The sequence below is a fragment of the Strigops habroptila genome, assembly GCF_004027225.2.
Source record: "Strigops habroptila isolate Jane chromosome 13 unlocalized genomic scaffold, bStrHab1.2.pri S16, whole genome shotgun sequence".
Classification (NCBI taxonomy): domain Eukaryota; kingdom Metazoa; phylum Chordata; class Aves; order Psittaciformes; family Psittacidae; genus Strigops; species Strigops habroptila.
In genome coordinates, this window is record NW_022651054.1 from 247,874 (window position 1) to 273,401 (window position 25,528).

Sequence of the window (25,528 nt, forward strand, 5' to 3'; positions counted from 1 at the left end):
TGTCTCTGCCCATGCGTCTTCTCCATGGGCAAGGGGCAGCACAGGACAAGTGTCCACGGGAGCGGTTGGGCAGCTGGAGGTGGATGGATGCAGCAGATCATGAAGGACCAGTGGTGGGTGCCCTCCTCCCCAGGGGCTGGAAAGCTGCTCAGTGTCATGATGTCACCTTCACACTTGGTAGGACAGGATGGGTCCAGGTGGTGGTGGAGGAGCTCAGTCACCACTCGCTCAACAATGGGTGAGGGTCCAAGTGGCTGGAGAAGACACGGGTGGCAGCGTGGAGGTGACAGCACAGCACTGGCAAGCAGTGACCCTGCTCAGGACAGCAGTGATCCCCACCCATGACAGAACAGCAGGACTTGAGCAGCAGTGGGGTGGGACAGGGCCGGGTGACACTGCAGGGAGCAGATGGTGGCCATGGGGCATTCGGTGCCACAATCACAAACACTCGATCATCCCCCAGTGCACTGGGTGACACCCTCCAGGGCACCAGCTCACTCCCTGGTGCACTCAGTCCACCTTGGGACACTTGGTGCTGCCACTCTCAAGGGCACTGGTGTTGTCACCCCCAGGACACTTGGTGGTGTCACCCTGGGGCACTCAGTGTTGTCACTTCCAGGGCACTGGTGCTGTCACCCTGGGGCACTCGGTCTTGTCACCCCCAGGGCACTGGAGCTGTCACCCCCGGGGCACTCGGTGTCCCCCGCTGGGGACACTTTGTGGCCCCCCCCCCCGGCGCAGTTGGTCGCGCCCGAGTCGCCGCTCCCTCTAACGGAGCGGGACGGGCCGCTGCAAGCGCAGGTCCGGCGGCCAAAGAGGCGCTGAGGGGCGTGGGCGGGGCGGGTACACGAAGCCAAAAGAGCGCGGGGGGGGCGTATCCGGGACGGAAGGAGGCGCGGAGCCAATAGGGCGCGGAGGGGGCGGGGTAGCGGAGCCAATGGTGTGCTGAGGGCGGGGGCGGAGCGGGGTCGCGTGGCCAATGGGGCGCGGGGGGCGTGTCCCGTGCGCGGGATGCGGCTGCCGGCGGCGGTGCGGGAGCGGGTGGCGGCGGTGCACGGCGGCGTGGGGCTGCTGGAGCGCCTGCGGCTGTACGACGGCTGGGCCGCCTGCTATGAGCAGGTACCGGGCCGGGGAGCCGGAGGGATGTTCCGCTCCCCGGCGCCGCTGACCGCCGTGTCCCGCAGGATGTGGCGGCTCTGGAGTACCGGGCACCGCACCTGGCCGCCGCTTCGCTCGCCTTCGCCTTCCCCGCGCCGCCCGCCGAGGCGCGACTTCTCGACGTGGCCTGTGGCACCGGGCTTGTAGCGCGGGAGGTACCGGGCGGGATGGGGATGGGGAGGGGGAAGCGGCGAGGGGAGATAACGGGGCCGTCTGTCCCCGCAGCTCCACCGCCGCGGCTTCCGCTGCCTGCACGGCGTGGACGGCAGCGTGGGGATGCTGGAGCGGGCGCGGAGCACCGGGCTCTACCGGGAGCTGCAGCAGTGCGTCCTGGGCAGGGAGCCCCTGCCCGCGCCCGCAGGTAACGGGCCGACACCGGTGGGGAGGGGCTCCTCCAGAGGGTCCCCCCGGTAATCCACGCGTGTCCCCCCAGAGCACTATGACGCCGTGACCGTGGTGGGGGCCCTGGGCGACGGGCAGGTGCCAAGCGCGGCCGTGCCGGAGCTGCTGCGTGTCACCAAGCCGGGTGAGAGGGGGTCCCCCACTGTCCCCTCCCCGCCGGGACCCCGCGACAGGGACACCGAGTCCCGGTGGGTCCTGGTCCCCGGCTGGGCGCTGGCGCCGGTGTGCAGCCGGGACGTGCAGCCAGGACATGGCCTTGTCCCTTTGGCCGGGTACAGGCAGGGACGTGCAGTGGCAGCCTGGCCCTGCCTGCTGGCAGGGGGACGCGGCAGGAGGTGGAGGTGACACTCCTGGGCACAGCAGCCAGGGCTCAGGCCTGGCGTCCTGCCTGTCCCCTGCCCGCCGGCCTGGCAGGGTCTCACTGCCTCACCGTGCTCCCCCTTTCCGAGGGGAGTCATTCCCAGCGAGGGACACCCGGCGTCAGCGTCAGTCACCCATCCCCTCTCTCTGCAGGAGGCTTTCTCTGCCTGACAACCAGGAGCAACCCCTCGAACCTGCGGTACAAGGCAGAGCTGGAGGCGGCGCTGGAGGAGCTGGAGAGGCAGGGAGCCTGGCAGAAGGTGCTGGCGCAGGAGGTGGAGCGCTGGGAGAAGGCCACCTCCGAGGAGGAGAGCACCCGGGGCACCGGCTACATCTCTGGCGTGGTCTATGTCTATCGGAAATGCCCCGTGCCCCGCCTCGAGGAGGGCTGAGAGCCGATGGGCTCTGGGCTGGGTGTGAGCGCTTGGCCCCTTGTGAAACCCAGTCCCGGAGCAGGGCAGCTGCTGGGGGGTGACAGCATTTTGGGGAGTCTCCACATTCCCTTCCCTGGCTCCTTCCCCCTGAGGAGTGGGCCCTGGAGACCTTGCCTGCTTCTCAGCATGGGGACGGGCTCCTGGGCTCTGACGTTCAGGTGCTGTCCCCAACACCGTGATGTCTCACAGACCCACCTGGCTGTCCAGAGCCATCTCCAGTCCAGGATGTCTTCTCCCACATGCCCACCTCTCAGCCCTCATCGTCAAAATCTGGATCCTTCTTCATCTTCCCCAGTCCAGACCTCCATGGTCTTTACTTGGGGACTGCTGGAGGAAGGTCCTGTGGTTTCCCATCCTTGTACCCCCCAGGAGTTAACTCAGCGCACCCTGAGGTACAAGAGACCTCCACACCCAGACCAGGAGCTGCTGTGCCAAGATGACTCCCAGCCGGAGAACTTTTCCAAGTGCCACGTCGGCCTTTCATCCTGCAGCAGCTGCTTTTCCTACAGCTTTGTAGTTAATGGTCTGGTTGGGAAATGAGGCTGGAAGGGACTTGAGGAGCCGCCCAGCATCTCCTGCCCAGCCTGTTCCCCAAGCCCCTTGCCAGGCTGCCTCTACTCTTCCTCCTCTGCTGCTCCCTTGGGAAGTTTTTTACCCAAATCTCTTGCTGGGATATTTCTTTTTTTCTGCCTGTTCCCCCAGACCTGTTCCTGCTCGTCCTGTTCCCATGGCCCTGGGGAACAGGTTACTTCCTTCCCCTCAGGAGCTCTCGTGGCTGTGTCTATTCCCATCTCCCACCCGGAGCATCCCACACCTCCCAAACTCGTGCTTCCAATGGCTCTTGTCACTCCTCCACATTGTCCCGCCCCCAGGCCTCGGGATGCCCGCACCCATCGTGGGTAGCTGCCCTGCTCCCTTCTCCACCCTCTTTGTCCCCAGCACTGTCCCCTGAGCAGCTGGGGCTTGTGGCTGATCCCATCCCTGTGCTTGGCTGTTGAATAAACCCCTTGCCTGCCCACTGCACATTGTTGCTGGAGCAATGGGGCTGTGGACCCCATGGGGAGGGTGGCCAGGAGCCAGGGAGAGGGGGGTTGGCCTTTCTCTGGGGTGCCCTCCCAGTCCCTGGAGGCCCAAAGGATGGAGCTCTGGGAGCCTGGTGTCCCTCCATACCCCTCTTGGCTCTCAGCACCCTCTCCCTGCCTCAGTTTCCTTGCTGGGAGCACGCACGGAGCACCCTGCCTGGCTGTTGCCACGTCCTCCCCCCATTGCGCCGCTTCAGAACCAGCCCAGGCAGCCTCAGTGGCACCAAGATGTTTATTGCCCATGGGGAGCACTGCCCCTGCAAGCTGGGGAAGGGCACCCATGGAAGGGACCGTGCTGGGGGTGCAGCAGCATGGGGATGGGCAGGAGGAGGGAGTACATGGGCACGGGCTGGGTTGTGCAGGCAGGATGGGGACGGTGGTGCTCTCCCTTGGGCGAGCACCCAGGCACAGTGGCTCACACATAGTCTTTCATGGCATAGCCCATCGGACTGCAGGTTTTCACGGCTCTGTACTTCTTCTGGTAGGGGTCCTGCTGGGACGGGGGTCCTGAGCAGCACAGGATGCCCCCACCAAAGAGCTGCAGGGCACTGGAGGCCCAGCCAATGTAGAGGGCAGCTCCCAACTCTCTCTTGAGGGCCTCGGGTACCATGGGGTTATAGAAGTTGCTGACGATGCTATTAGCAGACCAGGAGACAGGGATGAGGAGCAGGATGCTGGCCAGGACAAAGGTGGCACCCGCCACCACAGAGATCTTGGTTTTGGTGCTCTTGTCATCCACGCAGCGGGTGCAGTCTGCTCCTGAGATGGCGGTGAGGAAGGCGAAGAAGGCCACGAAGATGGAGGTGACCACCAAAGCACGAGCCGTTTGCAGGTCAGAGGTGAGCTCCAGGAGGGAGTCGTAGCCCTTGCACTGCAGCTGCCCTGTGCTTTCGTACACGCAATTCATCCACAGCCCTTCCCAGAAGACCTGGGCCACCACGATGTTGGAGCCGATGAAGGCTGTCACTTTCCACATGGGCAGTGCGCAAGTGAGGATGGAGCCAAGCCAGCCCAGCACAGCCAGCATCAGCCCAGCCAACTGCATCGTCACCATTGCCATCAGGACCTGTAGGGACAGTCACAGCCATCACACGCATGGCCACAGTCAGGGGCTTCCCGAAGAGCGGGGACATCCTGCTGGGTGCGTCCTGTTCCCATCTGCATGGGAACGGCTGCAGAACAGCATGTGTGACATGGGGCATTGATGGCAGGTCAACATGGGGACGTGTGTGGCATGGGGCATTGATGGCAGGTTATGTTGACCTGCCTGGGGATACCATGGCATGGGGAATTGCTGCAGGATGGCATGAGGACACCATGGGATGTCGCTGCAGGTCAATATGGGGACACCTGTGGCAGTACGCACTCAGGTCCTGAGGAGGCCGAGGTGCAGCAGCCCCCGTGTGTCAGGGAGCCCATACAATGTCCCCACAGCTCAGGGCAGTCCTCTGCCATTGCCCCATCCCCGCCAGGACAAGCGCATGGCTAGTGTCAGGGAGCGGATGGCTTCTGGGGAGCAAGATGATGGGCTCATTGTGTCCATCCTGGCATGCTCCCACCCCACATCCTGCTGTGCCCACCCCCTGCCCTGCTCCACCACTGGTGCTTCAGCCTCCTTGGCCGTGACAAGGACATGGTAGATTACAAAAAAGCAGACATTATGAAGAAGTTCTTCCCTGTGAGGGTGCTGAGGCGCTGGCACAAGGTGCCCAGAGAAGCTGTGGCTGCCCCATCCCTGGCAGTGTTCAAGCCCAGGTTGGACACAGGGGCTTGGAGCAACCTGCTCTAGTGGAAGGTGTCCCTGCCCATGGCAGGGGCTTGGAACTGGATGAGCTTTACAGTCCCTTCCAACACAAACTAGTCTGTGGTTGTATGACTTTATGAGCATCGTGCTGGTGGCCACGGGCAGCCCCTGCCCTCACTGCAGCACCATCTGCTCCCTGTTCAGGGGCAGGTTTTGCTTTGCCCTTGGCAGCCACGCTGCAGCACCCTTTGGACCTGGGATTTCCTCTCTGGGGCGCTGGAAATGGGTCAGAGGTCAGGCCTGCCTCCGAGCCCAGCTGTGGTGCTCAGCACTTTCAGCAAAACCTGAATCCTTCACACCAGGAGCAGCATTGAGAGCCCCAGCAAAAGGCTACGGAGCCCAGGGTCCTGCAGGCATCATCCCCGTAAGAGAAGTGGCTGGTACGGGAAGGGGGGATACACCAGATGCACCAACAGCTCCAGCACAGTCACACACAGCCACCATGGACCCTGACTCAGCCCAAATCCCCGCTCAGCCCCACATGGAACAGAGCCCAGTACTGCCATGGGGCAAAGTGCACCCATGGGTGCTCGTGCCCGTGCTCGGCGGCTGCAGCCAGCGGAGTTTTTATGAGCCCCGAGCAGCAGCGGGGTATCGGCCGAGCCTGGCACACCCTGCGGCATGCACAGCAGGTTTCACCCTCCTTTCTCTAGTCCCAGTTTCAGTTTCTCCCATGTCTCCTTCCCTATTGCAGCGCCGCTCCTTCCCCAGCACCTTCCATCCTTTGGCATCCTGATGGATACCCAGCATTGGGACTTTGCCTCTCCTGGTCCATGAAAGCCCCTTTGGACCAAAACTAAAGTCCCATTCCACAAGAAAGGGAGACCAGCCTCCTGGGAGGCCAGGGGGCCAGGATGATGGGAAGCCACCCCAGGCACCCTTCCCCAGCCAGCAGGACCTGAACCATGAGAGACACCCAAAATGGGGTGCATGACTGCCTGCAGCAGGGCAAGCGCTGGCTCTCTGGATCCTGGCAGGGATGCTCGCAGAAGCATTACACTGACATTTTCACCCAGCCACTGGCACCATTTCCATTCCAGGGATGGGGGAGTTGGGAGGCCTCAAGCCCCCACACCCAGATGAGACGCCCAGAGCCAGGCAGCCAACATCACCCCACATCCCAACGTCCCCCGAGGCAGAGGGAAGGATGTTCCCAAGCCTGCACTCCAGCACAGCTTGCCGTGCTGAAAGTGAGATAGGCAAAACACCCAGCATTGCCCACGCCGGCCCTGGAGTGCTCCCAGCCAGGGCTGTCGGGTGGCCCCAGGGCCAGCACACCCCAATCCGCCCTTGCTGGCACCCGTAACCTTCTTCTTGCTTGGCAGGAAGATCCTGCTGGGACAAGCGTGGGGCAGCCACAACCAGCACTGCCACAGCATTGTGCCACAGAGACACCCATTGACATGGGGAGGGGAACAGTGGGTGATGGTGGGGCTGGAGCAGGGGTCAGCATTGCGGGAGGCTCCAGAGAGCGGATTTGGGGATGTCAGGGGGATGGGGGTCCGTGGCACAGGGGCACCGGGCTGTCCCACCACCAAGGCGGGTGTTGGAGAGGGTAAAGAAAACGAAGCACAGCAAGGTCTGAGCAGCTGCCGTTTAATGTGGGAAGGGATGGAGGGCAGCAGGGCCTTGGGGGGACCATCAGCCATCCATCCCCCATCCCAAGCACCCCACTTGGGGGATGCCAAAGGGGGCCATGGGGCTGGGTGCACCCCACAGGACCAGGTCGGGCTGGGGAGTCTCCCCGCCCTGTGTGGGTGCACAGCCCTGCTCCACTCCCTGACCGGTTCTCCCAGCCCAGCCGCTGCCTTCCCACTCCCAGGATAATAATGCTCCCACCCCAGGGAGCTGCTGCAAGAAAACCCATCAGTAGAGCCGCTGCGAGCCCTGAAAGTAGGTCAGCCACAACGCAGGGTACAGGCAGGCGAGAGCCCCTGCTGCCCCTTGAAACCCTGCCGGGGTTTGCAGAGCCACCATGTCCCCATGACCACTGGAACAGGTTTCCTGCCCCCACCATCGCCGCCACCTGCCCCGAGGGATGCAGCCGGGGGGAGGTTTTACCCATCGAGAGCCCTGTGCCACCCGCAGGACTGGCCCCGGGAGCTGCGTCGCCACGCGGCACACCCTGATACCGGGAGATGCTCCAGGGAGAGCATCGGGTGGTGCCTCGAAGAAGATGCCGCGCTGGGTGCTGTGTGGGGAGCGGGACCCCCACCGGGGTGGGCAACCAGGGCAGGATCTCCTTGTTCCCTGACTCAATCGAGATTAAAGAACCAGCTTCAATCCCCCGTGGAACAAAGGCAGCTGTGTCTGCCCATCCTCACAGCGCTGCAGCTCCCCGCCAGCCCCCAGCCCGGCCGGGGGGGGTCCTAGCTCCCTGGTGCAACTCGACGGGTCCAGGCAGGCGTGGCGGCTCCTAGACATAGTTGCTGGTTGGCAGCGAGCGGGCAGCCATGAACTTGGCAGAGTAGGGCTTCTCGCTGCGGTGCGGGCAGGAGCAGCACAGGATCCCCCCCCCCAGCAGCAGCAGCGCAGAGGCTGCCCAGCCCACGTAGAGGGACGACCCCAGGTCCCGCTTCTGTGAGTTGGTGACCAGTGGGTTGTAGAAGTCCCGGATGATGCTGTTGGCTGACCAAGAGATGGGGATGAGGATGAGGATGCCGGCAACGATGAAGATGACGCCAGAGAGGATCATGACCCTGGCTTTGGCGGTGTCGTCCTCCACGCAGTTGGTGCACTTGCCACCGGTGACAGCGAGCAGGGTGCCCAGTATGGCCAAGATGATGGACACCACCACCATGGCACGGGCAGCTTGCAGGTCCTGTGGCAGGGCCAGCATGGAGTCATAGACCTTGCACTGCATCTGCCCCGTGCTCTGCACCACGCAGCTCATCCACAGCCCTTCCCAAATGATCTGGGCTACCACAATGTTGTTGCCGATGAAGGCCGTCTCCCGCCACATGGGCAGCGCGCAGCAGAGGATGGAGGCCAACCAGCCAATGACGGAGAGGGCAATGCCCAGCACCTGCAGCCCCATGGAGGCCATTGCTCACTGCCTGCACCCCTGCCCGCCTCCCACAGCGCAGTGCTGGCTGTGGGACCATGGCAGGCATTATATGCCTTTGCCGAGGGAGGAGCACCGCTGGTGCCGCCGTCCTGCCGCCGGCACCGGACAGAGGGGTAAAACCAGTTTCCCGGGATTCCTCCACTTGCATTTCTCCCCGCAGCAATGACACTTAATATCGCAGCTGCTCCCACAGAGGAGGACGCCAGGGACTGGTATCAGGCCACCCAGGCAGGGGAGCATGTCCCACTGCTGCCTGCGGCTGGGCAGGAGATGCCAAGGGCAGCCGCCGGGGCTCAGCCTGCGATGCTGAAGGGGAAGAGCTGGTGTCTAGGCACCGGGATGTCTCTGCCATCGCTGCCGGCCCCTCCTGCCCCATCACTTGGATGGGGTCCTTTCATGCTTTTGTGCCTCAGTTTCCCCCCAGCTCGTGGGGCAGCTGCTCCAGCAGCAATCCCATATCCGGCCCCCTGTGGCCCCATGCCAGGGAGCGGCACACTGTCCCAGCCCCACTGCCGGGCTCTGTGCCCAGGCAGGACACAAGCAGCTCTTGTTTGTTGCTTGGCGTCTGCACCAGCACTTCCCAGCCCTCCATCAGGCCTCAGGCAGGAGGTGTCACCGCCCAGACCCACAAACAGGTTGGAGCAGCTGCTGGCTTCCCACAGAAGAGAGACAGCGCTGCCTGGGGCCATGGCGGGGCAGACCCCAAAACCCACCCCACCTAGTGCTGCGCTGCTGAGCCGGCATTCACACACCCACAGTGCCAGGGCTGTAGCACCCCACTGCCTGCACTGCCTGTGCTGCCAGCCAGGCCTGAGGGTCAGGGCTGCAGGGGGCAGAAGTGGCCTTGAGGTAGAATGGTTTGGGTTAGAAGAGACCTCAAAGCTCATCCAGTTCCAACCCCCTGACACGGGCAGGGACACCTTCTGCTAGACCAGGTTGCTCCAACCCCCTGCGTCCAACCTGGCCTTGAACACTGCCAGGGATGGGGCATCCTGTTGTGTTGGCAGCATTTGAGTACAACCAGCTGTACCCCCTGGCCAGGCTGTGCTGATGCCAATACTGATGCCAATATTTTGGCACTAACTGACCTCTCCTCCTTTAAACCATCCCACTACACATCCCCTCCCTGCTCTCTCTGAAGCCCCTCCAACATACACAAAAACACAGAATGAGGCTAGACACACTGCAAAGACAGACGTTGCACTGTTTCACCAGTCCAGCTTAACCCCGGGCCTCTGGAAAAGATAAGAAGGCCTGAGATTATCTTGGTTTTTCTGAGCACTGGCATTACTGATGGCATCCACTTGCTGTGCTATTTGGAGCTGCTGCTGCCCGCACTGGGATGTCCCTGGGACGAGCCGGGCGGTCCGTGCACGTGAGGATGCCAGTGCCCAGTGCAGTGGGAGCAGGCACGGCAGAGCGCTGGCACTCGGGGATGCTCAAGTCTCACTGCAGACCCTGACCCATGGGGACAAGGCAGGGTCCTGCCTGACCCGTGCTGCAGCAGCCACCCAGGCGGCAGGCCACACTGGGATGCTCTGTCCATCCATCTGTCCTTCTGGAACAGCCGCATTGCTCGCATTCCGGCATGCCCAACCCAGGGCCGAAGCCTCGTGGTCAAGGCCTCCCTTTAATCTGCAGGCTCTGGAGCACCCCTGCTGGGGCCCGAGGCTGAGCACGGCTTTCATCTCCCAGCATCCGCTGTAACCACCACGTTATTTGGGGCTGGAGAGGCATGTGCCCTCGTGGTGGGGGTGTGTGTGCAGCGTGCATGGGCCATGTCCCCGCAGGCACGTGGGGACATGCCTCTGGGCTGGGGACAAATGGCAAGGTGCGGACAGGGACTTCCCTGCCTGTGGAGCATCAAAGGTCTGAGGTGCCCCCCCTCAGAGCCAGGGCAGGCACCAGCAGGGCCCTCCAACATTCCATTACTATAATTAAAGCCAGAACGTGACATATATTCAAACTGGCGTCTGCCACCCAGAAACAGTCCCCGTTCCCTTCCCCATGTGCCCCAGTGATGCACTCACCAGCCAGCACAGCCAGCCCCGCGTCACCAGCAGGACAGACAGATGCGGGCCTGGCGGAGAACAGAGGCAACAGCCCACCCCTGGGACAACATCTCATGCCCAGTGCCAGCACCTTGTCCCCAGCACCCACCGAACCAGAGGATGCAGCACTGGTGGGACTGGGCACCACAGAGCCATTGGGGCCACCACTGCATGGGCACCAGCCCCAAAGCCCCCTCCCGGCTGCCCATGCCTGGTGCATCGTGCAGGACATTCGCCCCAGCTTTGTCCAGCAGCACCTGCAAGGAGACATGGCACATGCATGTGTCCTGATGGACTACAGTCCCCTGCTCAGCAGGGATCTCCTACACTCCAGAACGGAGTGCTCATCCCATACCAAGCCTTCACCACACAGCGCCTGCCCCAGCACTCATCTGGATGCCCGCCCTGCCCCAAATCCAGCAGGATTTGTAGGGTCAGGGGTCCGAGGTGGCATCCCTGCTCCACCACATACTAATGGGGTTGGTGACAACAGAGCTCCTGTCATGGCACATCGGCCACCAGCCCTTTGTGGCTCAAGAAATGACCTCCACTGATGGTCCCTGCTTATCAGGATGGGGACATGGTGCAGCCCCGTGGCTGGGCAGAGAGGCCATGCCCAGGCAGGGAGGTGGCATTAAACCTGGTGTCACCGGGTGCACAGCAGAGGCTGCACCACCCCGACCTTGCTCAGAGCAGAGGACACCCTACAGGGAGAGGGCTCAGGGGCACAAATTCTCTGACAATAGGCTTGGGGATATCCCCACCCAGGACACAGGGGACATTCCCACCTCACCCATACACAGCCCTGGCTCAGCCCCATGCTTTGCCGAGAGCCGCTCACTCCCCACCACCCACACGTGGACTCACTGCCCTGGCTACCCTGAGGTCCCAAAAAGGCGGGTGACGCTCGCCAGCAGCAGTGATCCGCGAGGATCTCTGGCTTCACATCGGCTAAGTGAGGCACAGCCGCCAGCCCTCCCCCTCCGCCAGTGCCTGGGGATTAGTTACCTGCAGCCCAGAGACTCAGTGTTCCTAAAAAATAAGTCCTTGCCCAACACGGCCCCCCCGACCAGCTCAAATCTGTGGAGTCAGGTTGTTTCCCGCTATGGGAAAGCAAAATCTTATCGGCTGGGCAGGAAAGGAGCTGTGCAGCAGAGCTGCAGGGTCCCTGAGAGGACGCTGTTGCGAGAGACAGGACCTTCAACCTGAAGTCACTTTGAAAATCAGAGCCCAGCCCAATTTGCTGAGCAACAAGTGGCTCTGAATGGGGAAAATGCACCCGAGTGCTGCCACAGTGGTTGTCAAAGAGATGGGGGAAACGATGGCCACGGCTCAGGGCAGGGGATGCGAGCGGTGCCATGGGGGTTCCCCTGCAGGTGATGCTTGGAGAAAGCAGGATGCTGTGGCACTGATCCGAAGCCGTCGGGGGGGGGATGCCCCCAGCACGCTGAGGTTCCAGGTGACCCAGCATCCCATGGGCAAGCGGCCACCCCCCTGCCACGTCCCGCCGGGCCACGGCCCCCACCACCCTCAGCTCCATCCTCACCCACCAGCAGACAGAGCCACCATTGATGGTCGGAGCTGCCTTACCTGCTCCTCGCCGCCACCAAAGGGGCTTCAACAATGGGCTGCTTGTGTGCCCTGGCCGGGGCAGAGCCAGCAGCCCCGCACCTGAAATATAAGCAGCCGAGGCAGCACTTACCGTCCCGGCCCTGCTCCCCTGGGGGCGACGCACCGTCACTGCCCAGACCACAGGCGAGCAGGAACACCCCAAACCCTGCACTGATTCCGGGCACACGTGAGCAGGACACGGCCCCACAGTGCCCGGGGCAGTTTCTGCTGTCACCTCCTGCTCACCCCAGGGTGCTGGATACACGGTGGGGTTGGGGGGTGCCTGCACTGAGGTGTCTCCCCCTGTCAGTGCCTGTGTCCTTCCCACAGCACAGGACCACCAAACCAGTGATGCGCCCATGACCCTTGAGTCTGAGCTTCGTCCAGGGTCACCACATCATGAGGGTCAAACCTGTTCCCATGCAGCCACCCCACCTTGTCCCCATGCTGGGGGACCTGCTGTGGGTGAAACTCCCCATCCCTTCCCAGCTGCGGAGGAAGAGCAGAGGGGCTTCACCGGTGTGGGCAATGCTGCAGCAGGAGGGACGGGGATGCTCCAGGACCCCCGCAGGGGTGCTGACCCCGCTCCATTGCTGTCGGTAAACACCGGCAGGCGGGTTTGCTCGCCACAAGAATGCGAACTGAAGCGTGGTGGTGCCGACACCCCGAAAGAGAGTGATTTGCCCCTTCCTCAGCCATGAGTCAGGTGGCGGCCACTGCCCTGGGCTGGTGCAGCCTGTACTTTGGGCAATTTGGGATGACAGAGCCAGGACGCAGCGTGTGGGACTCTGATTGCAGGGTCGGGGGCTGTGGTGCTTTGCCCGCTCCGTCTCATCCCATCCCTGCCCAAGCAGCCCCTACCCCAGGGGTATCCCCACTGCCCCATGCACCTGCCTGTGGTATTCCCCTCTTCCCCTGCTCCACAGCAGTACTCAGCGGTATCGCCCCCGCTCCACAGCCCTGCCTGAGGTATCCTCATTGCCCCACAGCCCTACCTGCAGTATCCCCGCCACCACCACTCCTGCCTGGGGTATCCCCATTGCCCACCAGCCCCTGCAGCCATGCGTGTCCATGTAGAGGTGGGTGCATGCGCGCGGCGTGGGGTGTGCGTGCGTGCACTCGTACCACTGTCGTGCGCCTGTTCACCTCTGTCTGTGTGTTGAGGTGTCCCTGCCGGCAGAGGGGGTGTGTGTGTGTGCGTGTGGGGGTGTGGGTGTGAGGCGGGGGGTGGTGCGCCTGCGCATACCCCACACCCCGGGGCTGCTGCCCACACTCCTGCCTGCAGACCTGGCAGCCCTCGGCCAGTTCAGACCCCATTGTGCTGTGTTTTGGGGGTGATGGAGCTGATATACCCACCATCACCTGCTGGTAGCACCGGCATCATGGGCACCCCAAGGTGCCCTCCGAGGGCCAGGACCCCCAGCACCCCCCAAGTGACAAGGGTACAAGGCCCTGGGGTGCTGCTTGCATGGGCTCTCCTTCAGCAGCACATACAGGTATCCCCACAGTCACCAGCCCTCGCTGGCTGGGGGGGGGGGGGCTTCGGGTGCCCTTGGGGGGTGATAAGGGTACAAAGGGGTGACAGAAGCCCACGTGGGCAGACACGGGGTGGTTTTGGGATGCCATGGTCTGGGAGAGGATAACCTGGCTGGACATGGAGTATCAGGGTGTCACAGGATGGTGTAGGTCAGATACAGGTTGCTGCAAGGGGATGAATATGGGGTGCTGGGGTGACAACAGCTGACCCAGCCAGATATGGGATTTTAAGGCTCTGTGGGGTGTCCAAAGCCAAGCCCCCTAGCTGTGGAGTGCTGTGGGGTACAGCCAAGCAGACGTGGGGCTCTCCCGTCGATGCCTGAGCAGAGAGGGCTGCCAGCATCCCACCATGCTCTTGAGTAGTTAATAAGTTGTAGAGGAGATTTTAGCGCAGGCAGGGAACAGGCAGGAGCAAGCCCGTGTCCAGCAACCAAATTCCTTGGGGGCAGGGGGTGTTGGGAATACCATCACTGCCACTGACACACGAGGTTGGGGGGGGCAGTTGACCAGGAACACACATGCACCCCGGAGCCATGGTTGGAGCGTGACTGCGGCAGCCCTGCCTGCACCTGCCCTGTGGGTTTTGATTCCCTTCCTGCTCAGGGTGACAGGGTGACACTGCCGGGGTGGTTACGTGCGTTATCAGCTTCCTTCCAGGCCATGAGATGTGAGCAGGATGAGTAAGGAAATTTATCATCTGCTTGGGGATTCCCACCAGCACTCCCTGCCAAGGCAGGGTGGGAGCTGGAGGGGGGCTGAGCAGGAGGGACCCCCCTCCAGCTCCCACCCTGCCTTGGCAAGGAGCACCCATGGGCACTCCTGTGCTGACAGGCAAAGGGGTTGCACTTTGCACAGCCATGCAAAGGTGCCCGGCACTTGCTGAGCTCTGGTTAAACGTGAGCGCTGATAAGAGCGCCCCAGAAATAAACCAAACCCTGACCCACCGCCACCTCCCTGGGGAAGGAGGGAATGGCAAAGCCGAGGGATTTCCAGATCCCTAAGGAAGGGGTTTCAGAGGGTTGGAATGAGCACAGTGCCATCGCCCCGAAACCACGGGGATGGCCATGGCTGGTGGCTTCTCTGCCTCCCCCCCCCCCCGCCCTTCTCCAGTATAACCCGGCGCCATCTCTGCAAACAAAGGGGAGGGTGTGGGACACGCAGGTGACGGTGACGACGATGGAGGAGCGGGAGAGGAGCGTCCAGCAGTGAAACCCCACCCGGGGCGGGCGCTGGAGCTGGCCCCGCCAGCCCTTATAAGCGCAGGTGCACTCAGGTGTAAGCTGATCCCCCACCGCGAGCGGCGACCAGAGAGCGGCGCGGTTTCGGTCCGTGGGTTCTCCTCTGCCATCGCCTGGAGCACAGCAGCGAAACCGTCCACCATGTCGATGGGTTTGGAGATCGGCGGTGTGGCCTTGTCAGTGCTGGGTTGGTTGTGCAGCATCATCTGCTGCGCACTGCCCATGTGGAGGGTGACGGCCTTCATCGGCAACAACATCGTGACAGCCCAGATCATCTGGGAAGGGCTGTGGATGAACTGTGTGGTGCAGAGCACGGGCCAGATGCAGTGCAAGGTCTACGACTCCATGCTGGCCCTGCCACAGGACCTGCAAGCTGCCCGCGCCCTCCTGGTGGTGGCCATCGTCTTGGCCGCCCTGGGTTTAATGGTGGCCATCGTGGGCGCCCAGTGCACCCGCTGCATAGAGGATGAGAGCACTAAAGCCAAGATCACCATTGCCTCCGGCGTCATATTCATCCTCTCCGGCATCCTGACCCTCATCCCTGCCTCCTGGTCGGCCAACACCATCATTCGGGATTTCTACAACCCACTGGTGCTCGACGCGCAGAAGCGGGAGCTGGGTGCCTCGCTCTACGTGGGCTGGGCAGCCTCTGCCCTCCTGCTGCTGGGGGGGTCCCTGCTCTGCTGTTCCTGCCCCCCCAAAGAAGACAGCTACACCACCAGCAAGGTGGCCTACTCTGCCCCGCGCTCTGCTGTCACCAGCTACGACAAGAGGAACTATGTCTGAGCCCCCTCGGGACCCCTCTAAACCCTCCACCCCCCTCCCCGGGATCCTCATCACCCTCCGTGGGGACAGGGGACAGCGGCACCGGGGTGGGGGGGGGCGCGAAGGTGGGGACGGGGACGGCCGCCGGGTCAGGGCCGGGCTGTGTAAATAGAGACGGTTTCGGTTAAACAAGAGGCAGTTTCGGGTCGGCGGGAGAAGCGGTGCCCGCTGTGCCCCTGCCCACACCGAAGGGACAGGATGGGTATGGGGAAAGGGGTGGGGACGGTGCCCCCCCCCCCCCCGGTGTCCCTCCCCCCACACTGCTGCCGTCCGGGCACTGTCTGTCCCTGTTACGCGTGTTCTGTACCGGTTACATTTGTCAATAAACGTGTCCTGTTTTGGTAGCCCAAGTATCCTTGGGGACTGGGGGGGCAGGATCCCGCCGTGTGCGGGGAGGGGGACCGGGGTCCAGCCCCCCAGGAGCCACCCCGCACCCTCCACCACGGCAGCGCCCCGGCGGCACCGGGTTTGGGGACGGGGCTGTCCCCCCGGCCCGGGGGTCTCTGCTCCCCTCCGCCCGTTCGGGGGTAGCTTTCCGGCAGCCGTCGGAGCGGGAGAGGAACAGGCAGCGGCACTCCCTGCCTCTGCGGTCCAAAGTCTGACAGCACGGACGGAACACGGGGTGCTCCCCCCGCCTCTCGAGGAGCCGCGGAGGGGCGAGGCCGCCTGTGTACAACCGCTCCCACCGCCCGGCTCGGCCGCGGCTCCGCCACGCTCCAGCGGGCAGGGACAAAGGAGAAGGAGCAACGCAGGTGCACAGGCAGGGCTCGAGCGCGAGCAGGCAGCGGGGCCGGGCAGGCAGGCCCCGAGCGGCTGCCACCGCCCGTCCTGCGCCCGCCCCAGGGCTCGGAGCGGCTCTCGGGAAAGCGCTGCCCCCGGCCCTGCACGGCTCCACCGGTGGGAGCGGGCGGGAACAGTCAGGAGCGGGCAGCGGGAGCCCGCGTCCCCCGCCCGCTGCGTCCCGCCCAGTTCGTGTTCCCGAGCGCCCCCCCCCGCCCTCGGCGGCGCTAGGGATCGTCGGGGAGGGGACACGGCGGGGGGCCGCCCTCCCGCCAGCAGGGGGCGCCTGGCGGCGGGGCGGGGCCGTCTGCACGCACAGCGTCACGGCCCGCGCGCCGGCCGCCATGCTGCTCCGCCGGCTGCACCGCGCCCCCGCCCCGCCGCGGCGGCTGCGCCCCCGCCCGCTGCCCACCGCCGCCGCCGCCGCCCGCTCCGTGGTGACGTAAGCGCCCGGCCGAGCGCGGTGCAGGGGGGCGGGAGGGCTCCGGAGGGGCGGGGCCGGCGCCCGGGGTTGGGCCCCGCTCCCCGCCCCCCCCCCGCCGTGGTCCCGCCCCCCGTGGCGCGGCCCCCTCCCCTCGCAGGGGCGGGGCTCGTGCGTGGGGCCGCGGTGCCGGGCCCGCCCCCAGCGCGCTCTCTCCGCAGCGCGGTGCCACTGTCCCTCGGCGAGGAGCGGGGCCGCGCGGACCGGGCGCCCCTCGTGCTGCTCCACGGGCTCTTCGGCAGCCGCGCCAACCTGCACGCGGTGGCCAAGGCGCTGGTGCGCGGCGGCAGCGGCAGGGTGAGGAGGGGACCGCGCTGGGCAGTGCCCGGGGGTGGCGCGGTGGCAGCTGTGACCGTGCCCCTGCCCAGCCAGGTGCTGACGCTGGACGCCCGGAACCACGGCACCAGCCCTCACAGCCCGTTGATGACCTATGAAGCGATGAGCCTGGACGTGCAGCACCTCCTGACCGGCCTGGGCATCACCAAGTGCATCCTGCTGGGACACAGCATGGGGGGCAAGACGGCCATGACCCTGGCCTTGCAGCGGGTCGGCAGGCGCAGCGCGCCCGGGGCTGGGGACAGCTGGGCTGGGGGCTGTAGGAAGGGAGGTGGCACCGAGGGGGGCTTGCTCAGCAACGAGCAGGGACCCTGCAATGAGCAGGCGGGTTTTCTCCATCAGGGTCAGGGTGCTGTCCTGCTCAGAGCTCTAAGCCCAGCTGCGGGAGCTTAGAGATCCACCACGCTGAGGCACAGGGGCTCAGGGAAAGGCACGTGGAGCTCTTTGCCGAGGTGGGAGCTAAGAGCCTCCTGGGAGTCAGACTGGGAGCAGAGCCCTGTGCCCCATCCCACTGGGGAGCTCCCAGCTGGCATCCGTCTGCCCCGCTTGTGTTCCCAGCCAGACCTGGTGGAGCGCCTCATCTCTGTAGACATCAGTCCCACCTCAACCACACCCATCTCTGAGTTCTCTTCCTACATCTCTGCCATGAAGTCAGTGAAGATCCCAGATGGCCTGCCCCGCTCTGCAGCCCGCCAGCTGGCTGATGATCAGCTGCGTCCAGTGGTCCAGGTAGGAAATCCTGTTCTATGGATGGGGTTTCTGCTCCCAGCCCATCCCTGGGACCAGAGCACAAGGCTTTAAGGCCACAAGACTCCATCATGGGCAGCTGGAGGACATCTCACCAGGGCTGTGGGGTCACAGGGGAATGACAGCATGGGAGAAGGCAGTAGAGGGCAGGATGGAGGGTGGCAGAACATCTGAGGGCTTTTTGCTTTTACTGAAGAGTGCGTGATCCCCTTCTGTGGCAGCACCCGCAGCTGAGGCAGTTCCTGCTTACCAACCTGGTGGAAGTGGAGGGCCACTACGTCTGGCGGGTGAACCTGGATGCTATTTCCCACCACTTGGTAGATATCATGAACTTCCCCGTCTTCCACAAGCCCTATCCTGGCCCTGCACTCTTCTTGGGAGGATCTGACTCACCCTATATCAGGTGGGACTGGAGAGAAGCAGTTTGAGGTCAGCGGTTCAACCCCATGTGCTCTTCTGCAGCTGCCGAGGGTGGGAAGAAGCCCCCAAGATAGGGAAGGTTCTGGAGTGAGCTCTGTGCCTCCAGCAGCCAGTGACACCAATGTACTGGAGAGTGAGGGGGAACCTGGGGGGCAGCTCCAGGCTTTCCCAGCAGGGAGTGGGACATGGTCAGACCTGGGACCCCTCTGCCTATGGTGGGGGAGGGCAGACACCCGGATGGGCCTCTCACCACACTTCCCATGGCGTGTTCCCTTGTCCTGCAGTTCCCAAGACTACCCGGAGATCCAGCGCCTCTTCCCCAAGGCTGATGTCCACTACATTGCAGGGGCAGGCCACATAGTCCATCAGGATAAATTTGAGGAATTCATCACTGCTGTCCTCAACTTCCTGCCACCGCCGTAGTGCTGGGACCAGGTTCCTGCAAGCCCCATGTGGGCCCTGAGGAGCTCCAGGCAGCTGCAGGGCTCTGGGCTCTTCAAGGGGGGAGTCAGCCTGCACTGGCTGCCCACCTGCAGCCCAGTCCTGCCTGCAAGGCCTTTGCCTGGAGCTGGAGTGGAAAGGCACCTCCATCCCACTGAGATCTCCTGCCACCTTGCAGGGACTGGGGGTGGCACAGGCCTGGGACACTGCCCTGCCTGCTTAGCCTGTCCTGCCTGCACTGGGATTCACTGGGGCACCTCAGGCGCTGGGCAGGGGCAGGAGAACCCTCTCGTTCTGCTGCCAGACCACTGGTGATCTGGCTGTTGACTTTGCAGAACGTGCAATAAAGCTGAATCCGTGCCAAGGCAGAAAATGGTTTGGATGTGGCTGTGGAGGACAGGGAACGTTTGGTGGGCACAGGAAGGGGCTCTTGAGTCCCAGCAAGACGGGGTGATGCTTTTGGGAGGTGACAGCTGGGCTGGGCCTGTAACACCACAAGCTGTGAGAGCAGCGCATGTAAGACATGGGTTTGAGGGTTTCTTGCTTCCAGGGCGAATTGCATCCTTCCTTGTTCTTGGGGGTAGCGGGAAGATGGGGGAGTGGAAGAGGCTGCCTCCTGAGCAGGGAGATGCTGTGACCCTGCAAGGGGGAAGCATGGAAATGTTCCTGGAGCACATCTGCCTCCCTGAGCTCCGTCGGATTTCCCACCTCCTGCTTGCTCAGTGTTCCCAGGAAGGCAACACAAAAGCAGCCACTGCTGGCCAGAACAACCATCCACCGTGGGCTGCGGGCAGCGGTGCGGAGCCAACTGCTGTGAAACCCCTTTATTAGGTGATGGGTAAAGCCAAAGATGGGGTGGAGGTGGCTCCGGGGGTGACAGATTGTCTCTGTCGCAAGTGGGGACAGGCTCTGTGTGGGGACAGTTGAAATAAACACTGACCAGCTTTGTGTTTGGTGCTCCAGAGCCAGGTGTCCGCTGCTCCCTGCTCAGTTTGGGGTTTGGAGGCCACAAAAGAAAGGGAGGATAGGAGACCAAGGACTGTTTTATTCTAGGTCTGTTTGCAATTGTCTAGCAAAGGGGCACAAGTAGCTGGTTTGGAGATTCACTCTTTCTGGGCTTTCTCTCTGGTCCTTTCTTTTCTGAAGAAGTGAACATGAGCTGGCTTCAGTGTGCACTTGCAGCCCAGAAATCAACTGTATCCTGGGCTGCATCAATAGGAGTGTGACCAGCAGGTCGAAGGAGGTGATCCTGCCCCTCTGCGCTCATGAGACCCCACTTCGAGTACCGTGTGCAGTTCTGGTGTCCTCAAATAAGGACATGGAGCTGTTGGAGCAAGTCCAGAGGAGGCCACGAGGATGATCAGGGGCTGGAGCACCTCCCGTATGAAGGCAAGCTGAGAAAGTTTGGGCTGTTCAGCCTGGAGAAGAGAAGCTGTGTGGAGACCTCAGAGCAGTACCTGAAGGGGGCTACAAGGATGCCGGAGAGGGACTCTTCATCAGGGACTGTAGTGGTAGGACAAGAGGTAATGGGTTTAAACAGGGGAAGTTCTGGTTCGGTATAAGGAAGAAGTTCTTTACTGTGAGGGTGGTGAGGCACTGGAACAGGTTGCCCAAAGAAGTGGCGACTGCTTCATCCCTGGCAGTGTTCAAGGCCAGGTTGGATGGAGTCTTGGGTGACATGGTCTAGTGTGAGGTGTCCCTGCCCATGGCAGGGGGGTTGGAACTAGATGATCTTAAGGTCCTTTCCAACCGTAACTATTCTATGATTCTATAACTGCATTTCTGGAGCAGAGCCTTGAGATCTCTGGTATGTTACCTCCAAATTCAAACACTTGCTGTCCATATATTGATTTTTCACCTATTAAGAACATTAGACTGAGAAAGCTCCTGAGGCACAGCCTACTGCAAGGAGTTCCTTCAGCACCTCTGTCCTATGGCCAGCTGGGAGATGGGGAGGGAGTCAGGCTGCTGCCCGGCCCCAGCTACTGGCACACAAGTCCTTTGGGTATCCAGCCACAAGCTCTGGAGCCCAGGAGCAATGGAGAATTCCTCCCTCTCCTCCATGCTGGCTGGGTACCGGGTTTGGTGCACACACAAAAGGCTGCCACAGATGTGGGAGGTGAAGAGACTCACCATGGTCAGGAGATCAGATGCCTGGGAAGAGGAAGAACTTCCTGGGCATCGTAGTCCGCTCTTTTGATGGCAACTGCCGAGGGAATTTTCCAAAGGAATATTGGACCTGGGTTGGGAATGACAAATGGGGGGAAATGAGAAAAGGTCTATTCCAGGCATGGGAAGGGTGAATGGTGTCAGGAGGCATCTCCAGGGGCACCTCCAGGCATGTGTGTGGTGGCACAAGGGATGCCAAGGGCTGCACCAGCATGCCGGGCTCCTGCGTGCCCACCATGTGGCAGGGTGCTCATGCCTCCAGAGGCCCAGCTGACCTTCCTGGCCAAACCAGACCCGTTGTGGACAGAGCCTGCTCCCCAGGGCCAAGAAATGGCCTGGCCTGAGCTGCTCCCAGCAGCATTCCTGGCGGCTGGCACGGCTGCATGTGCCAGCGTTCCTGCAGTTACCTCACCTTTCGGAATAGCTCCTCCAAGTCACTGTTATAGGCGTGGTTTCGAAACTGCTCTATCAGGTGCTGGATGAAAAGGGATCCTGTTACTGAGCTTCTCCAGGAGACAGTATCTGAGGAGACAGGAGATGCCAAGTGTGACTTCACTGGTGTCCCTCGCTGCAGCTGTGATTAACACTGGGAGACGGAGCAGGAGACGGGCACCTTCTCCAAGATCATTATATTTGGCTTATCCAACCCACAGCATGGAAAAGGACAGGGCACCCCAGGGAAGAGAGAATGATGTATTTTCTTCCAGCCTCTCTGCCCTCCCATGCTCCCAGCCAGGCCAGCTGCCAGGCTGGCATGGCCTGGAGCCACCTGTGACCCAGCAGGAGCAGACAGTTTCCCCTGGGCAGCTGCTGTGGTGAGATCAGTCAACTGGGGAAGGAGCAGAGCTGATGGGGAGGGCTGGAGCCAGGGCAAGGGAAGGCAGGCACGGCACAAAGCTCTGGCCCTAGTGCCTCTAAGAGGGATCTGTGGGTGTCCTGGAGCAGCTGCGTACCCCAGCACTGGAGGACGCTGCCCTCTCCAGAGGCTGTTGGAGCAATGCCCAAGCAGTCACTGGATGGAGGCCTGAGGAGGAGGACATGTAAAGGAGACCCATGGCATCAGGAATAGGAGTCCCCACTGCCCTTGCCTGTCCTCAGGCAGGGCAACTACTTCAGGAGCTGCTCACCAGGTGTGGAGGAATGTAAAGTGGCAAAATCACTTTCCAGGTGGACTTCACAGATGGCGTCACCCTCCAGCGCCACATGGGTGGTGTGAGTGGGGCCGGGAGTGGGCACAGAGAGGTCTGCAGCCTCGCTCACCAGCACAGAGCCCACCTTGCCTGGGAAGGGAGAGCCAGACATCAGCGATGATGGGGTGTCCCGTCCTCGCCCAGTTCTCGGGGCTCACGTGGCTGCTCGCAGGCACCTTGTGGTGGGGCCTCACCTCCACGGCAGGACTGGATGATGACCACTTTGGGTTTGCCCAGCAGTGCCTGGCAGTGCTGGTTGTTGAACTTCTCGTAGATGGTATCGAGGGAGAGGATGTCTGTGGCTTCGTCTCTGCTCTTGGTCCCGCAGAGCCCAGCCCTGACCCCATGGGACATGAAGACCAGGAAGGTGCTGTCAGAGGTGCAGTGCTCTTTGCGATCTGCAAAATCATTCATGACCGTAGCCATCTCCTACCAACCAGCACAAGGAAGGAACATCAGGAGAGCCAGCCACCAGCTGTGGGCAGGAGCCACTGCCAGCAGGTCCCTGAGCCCCCCAACACCAGCTCACCCAAGGAGGGTCCCTGTGCCACTCCTGGGGCCAGTGGCAGCTGCTTTGTGCAGTCCTTTACCTCGGAAGATAAGTTGTGATGGATGTCCACCGCGTAGCCCAGCCCTTCCAGCAGCTTTGTCATCCCCTGTACATCCACTTCAGCCCCATTCCGCCGGCTCAGGTGCTCGAAGTCAATGTTGCAGATGAGCAGGGCCCTGCGGGTTCGCACCTCCCGTGGCAGATAGAGGGGATAGATCTGTGGGAACAGAGGGAGGCAGCACTCAGCAGTGGGTGGGTGGGTGCAGAGGGCTTTCCTTGGGAGGCAGCTAATAGCAAGGAAGGCCCAGGGGTGCAGCAGCCACATCTTCCCGCCCCTGTGGCATCTTCCCACATCTGCCCTGCTCCTGGGTCAGCAGAGACCCTGGCTCCCCTCGGCAAGCCCCTGCTTGCTCCAGCAGGATGGGTGGGCCACCCTTCAGCACTCTTCTCATCTCCTCTGCCCACAGCACCTGGTCTCCTTCTGTGGCCCTGATGTGCTGGTACTCGCTTAGGGAACACTGCCGGATCCACTGCTGGCCCTGGATGGCAACGAGGGGGCTGGGGGAGACCAGCTGCGCACCGGGGAGCCCTGCAAGCAGGAAGCCCCACAGTTACACTGGGAAGAGCCTGCAGCAAGAGGGGACTGTGCCAGGCCACGTACAGGCAAGTAGAGCTGGGCTTTGCTCCCTGGGGGTCCTGTTCAGCCCCACTGAGGATGGCCACCCCTCAGAGCCCTGTCCTGACTGCATGCAAAGGGGACTCAGTGCCACAGAGCAGTGACACCGGAGGTGCCCAGCTGCCCCTTGCCTTCAGGCCTCAGACACTCGCCGGGGCCAGGCATCCCTCCAGCATCCCGCTGAAGGCAGTGGGAGCCCCAGCATGGCCGGAGGCAGATCACGGTCCCGCATCACTCACCCATGTCAGTGGCCAGGCCCAGCTGCTCTGCCAAGGTGCCATCACGCTTCCTGAGGCTGTCGATGAAGATCTGGCTTGCGCGGGGGCCCTTCAGGCGCACGCAGTCGATGAGGCAGCGGGCCTTGTCAGTGCGCACCGTGTACTTATCCTGCACCTCCTCCACCTCCTCTTGGTTCAGCACCCCTCGGGCCATCAGCTCATCCAGCAGCCCGGAGATGAGCGGCTTGCTTGCACGCTCCACAAAGTCCAACCGCACATTCAGGAGCAGCTTGTCTGCTGGGTGGACACATCAGCGCCCAGAGCCCCCACAGCCCCGAGGCGCCCGCTGCGCCACCGCTCGCTCTGAGTGCTTCCTCTTCCCTATTGCCTCCCCTGGGTGCTGATCCCTTCCCCATCAGCCCTCCTGCTGCCTGCCCTTCCCCATTGCCTCCCCCAGGGGCTGCCCCCTTCCCTGTTGCCCCCTCCCAGCTGCTGATCCCTCCCCTACCATCTGCCCTGGGTGATTCCCCTCCCCCAGGATGCTGCCCGCTCCTTCCCCTGCATCTCCCATCTCCCTCTTGTCCCACACACCCAAAGAAAGTTCCTCAGGGGATGTTACTTGCAAGGAGCAGGGCCCAGCTACTCAGGGATGCCATGTGCTGGGCCCCAGCCTATGTACCATGCTGCATTGGGCCGATCTGGGTGAGCAGGTGATGAGCAGCACCCTGGCAGTGCTGAGGCAGGACCCCATCCCACCACTGAGCTCCAGCACCGCTGGTCACACTCACCTGTCATTGCCCCCAGCCAGCAGAAGCAGCCACAAAGTCCATTTCCGCTGGGAGGAGGAGGGCGTAGAAAATTGAAAGCAAAATTCAGTTTCACTTCCCATTTCCTTGCTGGCTGGGGCCTGCTCCTGGGCTGTCACCATACCCCTGCCAAGGCCCTGCGGTCCTGCGAGCCCACTGTGCATGGGGCCAGAGCCCCGTGTCCTATGCAGCCATGCTCAGATCTCCTCCCGGGATGGTCAGCGCACCCCTGTGACACTGGGGCATCCAAACAGTGTAACCGTCCCCAGCACAGCAGCACCCAGCTCCTGCAGGGTGAGGAGGAGGCTCCCAGCCCTCCCACACCCCTCAGAGCCAGGCACGGTGCAGCTCTGCTCACAGCCCACAGCCCCAGGGCTGAGCAGAGGTGGCCAAGAACCAATGTCCCCTTGATCTGCACACCCCAAACCCACCAGACCTCTCTGGGGCTGACCTCAGCTCATCCCTTCCTCTTGCCCTGTCCACGCACTGGTGGCAAGACCCCACCTCGGGCAACAGCATCCTGGTCCACCCGAGGGTTCTCCAGCCCTGTCCCCACACGGGCAGCCTGCCTGAAACACAACATGTGGACTATGAAAGCCTGATGTATAAGCGGGGCTGTCCGAGCGGGGCTGTGTGAGTGGGGCGGTCAGAGTGGGGCTGTATGAGTGGGGCTGCACAAGTGGGGCTGACCGTGGGGTGAGGCCTGGGCGGAACGACAGAGTAACGCTCGCGACAGTGAGCCGCAGGGACGAGTAGCCATGGCTGTCCCGAAGGCTCCCGCGGAGCGCCCCGCGGTGCGTTCCGCGGGACGCCGCGGGCTGTGCGGGGACCGGACTTCCCGAGGCCTGCCCGCGCCGCGCTGTTCGCGGGGGGAACTGCCCGTGAAGCACAACCGGACGCCGCTGGGGGGCGGGGAGACGCTGCCGCGGGGCAGGACCGGGGGGGAGGCGCTGCGGGCGCCGACCCGGTCACGTGGTGGTCATTTCCCTCTGGGTTATTGTCGCCCGCCCTTTTCGGAGGGGAAGAGTTAACCGGCCGTCGATTGGCTGCGGCGGGACGCGCTGTGATTTCTCATTGGGCTCTGGGCGCCGCGTCCCGCCCCGCGCCGCGCGTCGCGCCGGGTCACGGGATAGGCTTGCGGGTGAG

General features: G+C 62.9%; 6 protein-coding genes across 13 annotated transcripts; 3 read left to right on the forward strand and 3 right to left on the reverse strand.

Annotated features, from left to right (window-relative positions):
- The first annotated feature begins 997 nt into the window (after window positions 1–997).
- On the forward strand, window positions 998–3,377 carry METTL27 (methyltransferase like 27). The gene is made up of 5 exons (XM_030474808.1): window positions 998–1,119; window positions 1,185–1,313; window positions 1,384–1,519; window positions 1,592–1,684; window positions 2,074–3,377. The coding sequence occupies exons 1-5, from the start codon at window positions 1,012–1,014 to the stop codon at window positions 2,310–2,312; spliced, it is 705 nt and encodes a 234-aa protein (XP_030330668.1). The 5' UTR covers window positions 998–1,011; the 3' UTR covers window positions 2,313–3,377.
- Window positions 3,378–3,851: 474 nt separating this feature from the next.
- Window positions 3,852–12,025, reverse strand: LOC115603135 (claudin-4-like). Its single transcript, XM_030474811.1, has 2 exons — window positions 11,949–12,025; window positions 3,852–4,502 (listed from the first exon to the last, which is right to left on the reverse strand). Exon 2 carries the CDS (start codon window positions 4,494–4,496, stop codon window positions 3,852–3,854), a length of 645 nt encoding a protein of 214 aa, XP_030330671.1. The 5' UTR covers window positions 4,497–4,502; window positions 11,949–12,025.
- LOC115603137 (claudin-4-like) lies at window positions 7,657–8,286 on the reverse strand. The gene has a single exon (XM_030474813.1). It carries the CDS (start codon window positions 8,284–8,286, stop codon window positions 7,657–7,659), a length of 630 nt encoding a protein of 209 aa, XP_030330673.1.
- Window positions 12,026–14,772: 2,747 nt separating the features above from the next.
- Window positions 14,773–15,912, forward strand: LOC115603136 (claudin-3-like). Its single transcript, XM_030474812.1, has one exon. It carries the CDS (start codon window positions 14,885–14,887, stop codon window positions 15,527–15,529), a length of 645 nt encoding a protein of 214 aa, XP_030330672.1. The 5' UTR covers window positions 14,773–14,884; the 3' UTR covers window positions 15,530–15,912.
- A 753-nt stretch (window positions 15,913–16,665) lies between these two features.
- Window positions 16,666–19,146, forward strand: ABHD11 (abhydrolase domain containing 11). 3 transcript variants are annotated; one of them, XM_030474803.1, is made up of 6 exons: window positions 16,666–16,790; window positions 16,991–17,126; window positions 17,202–17,375; window positions 17,724–17,894; window positions 18,134–18,315; window positions 18,617–19,146. In XM_030474803.1, exons 1-6 carry the CDS (start codon window positions 16,693–16,695, stop codon window positions 18,753–18,755), a joined length of 900 nt encoding a protein of 299 aa, XP_030330663.1. In that variant the 5' UTR covers window positions 16,666–16,692; the 3' UTR covers window positions 18,756–19,146. The 3 variants fall into 3 exon arrangements, with proteins under 3 accessions (XP_030330663.1, XP_030330664.1, XP_030330665.1); XM_030474804.1 differs by lacking the exon at window positions 17,202–17,375 and having other exon boundaries at window positions 16,687–16,790; XM_030474805.1 differs by lacking the exon at window positions 16,666–16,790 and having other exon boundaries at window positions 17,054–17,126; window positions 17,198–17,375; window positions 18,617–19,139.
- Window positions 19,147–19,798: 652 nt separating this feature from the next.
- On the reverse strand, window positions 19,799–24,637 carry LOC115603126 (caspase-1-like). Of its 6 annotated transcripts, none has more exons than XM_030474793.1 (9): window positions 24,365–24,637; window positions 23,598–23,870; window positions 23,153–23,271; window positions 22,723–22,899; window positions 22,327–22,561; window positions 22,070–22,222; window positions 21,355–21,464; window positions 20,907–21,012; window positions 19,799–20,191 (listed from the first exon to the last, which is right to left on the reverse strand). In XM_030474793.1, the coding sequence occupies exons 1-8, from the start codon at window positions 24,369–24,371 to the stop codon at window positions 20,920–20,922; spliced, it is 1,167 nt and encodes a 388-aa protein (XP_030330653.1). In that variant the 5' UTR covers window positions 24,372–24,637; the 3' UTR covers window positions 19,799–20,191; window positions 20,907–20,919. The 6 variants fall into 6 exon arrangements, 5 of the variants coding, with proteins under 5 accessions (XP_030330653.1, XP_030330652.1, XP_030330655.1 ...); XM_030474792.1 differs by having other exon boundaries at window positions 19,799–20,276; XM_030474795.1 differs by lacking the exon at window positions 19,799–20,191 and adding an exon at window positions 20,194–20,205.
- Between the last annotated feature and the right edge of the window lie 891 nt (window positions 24,638–25,528).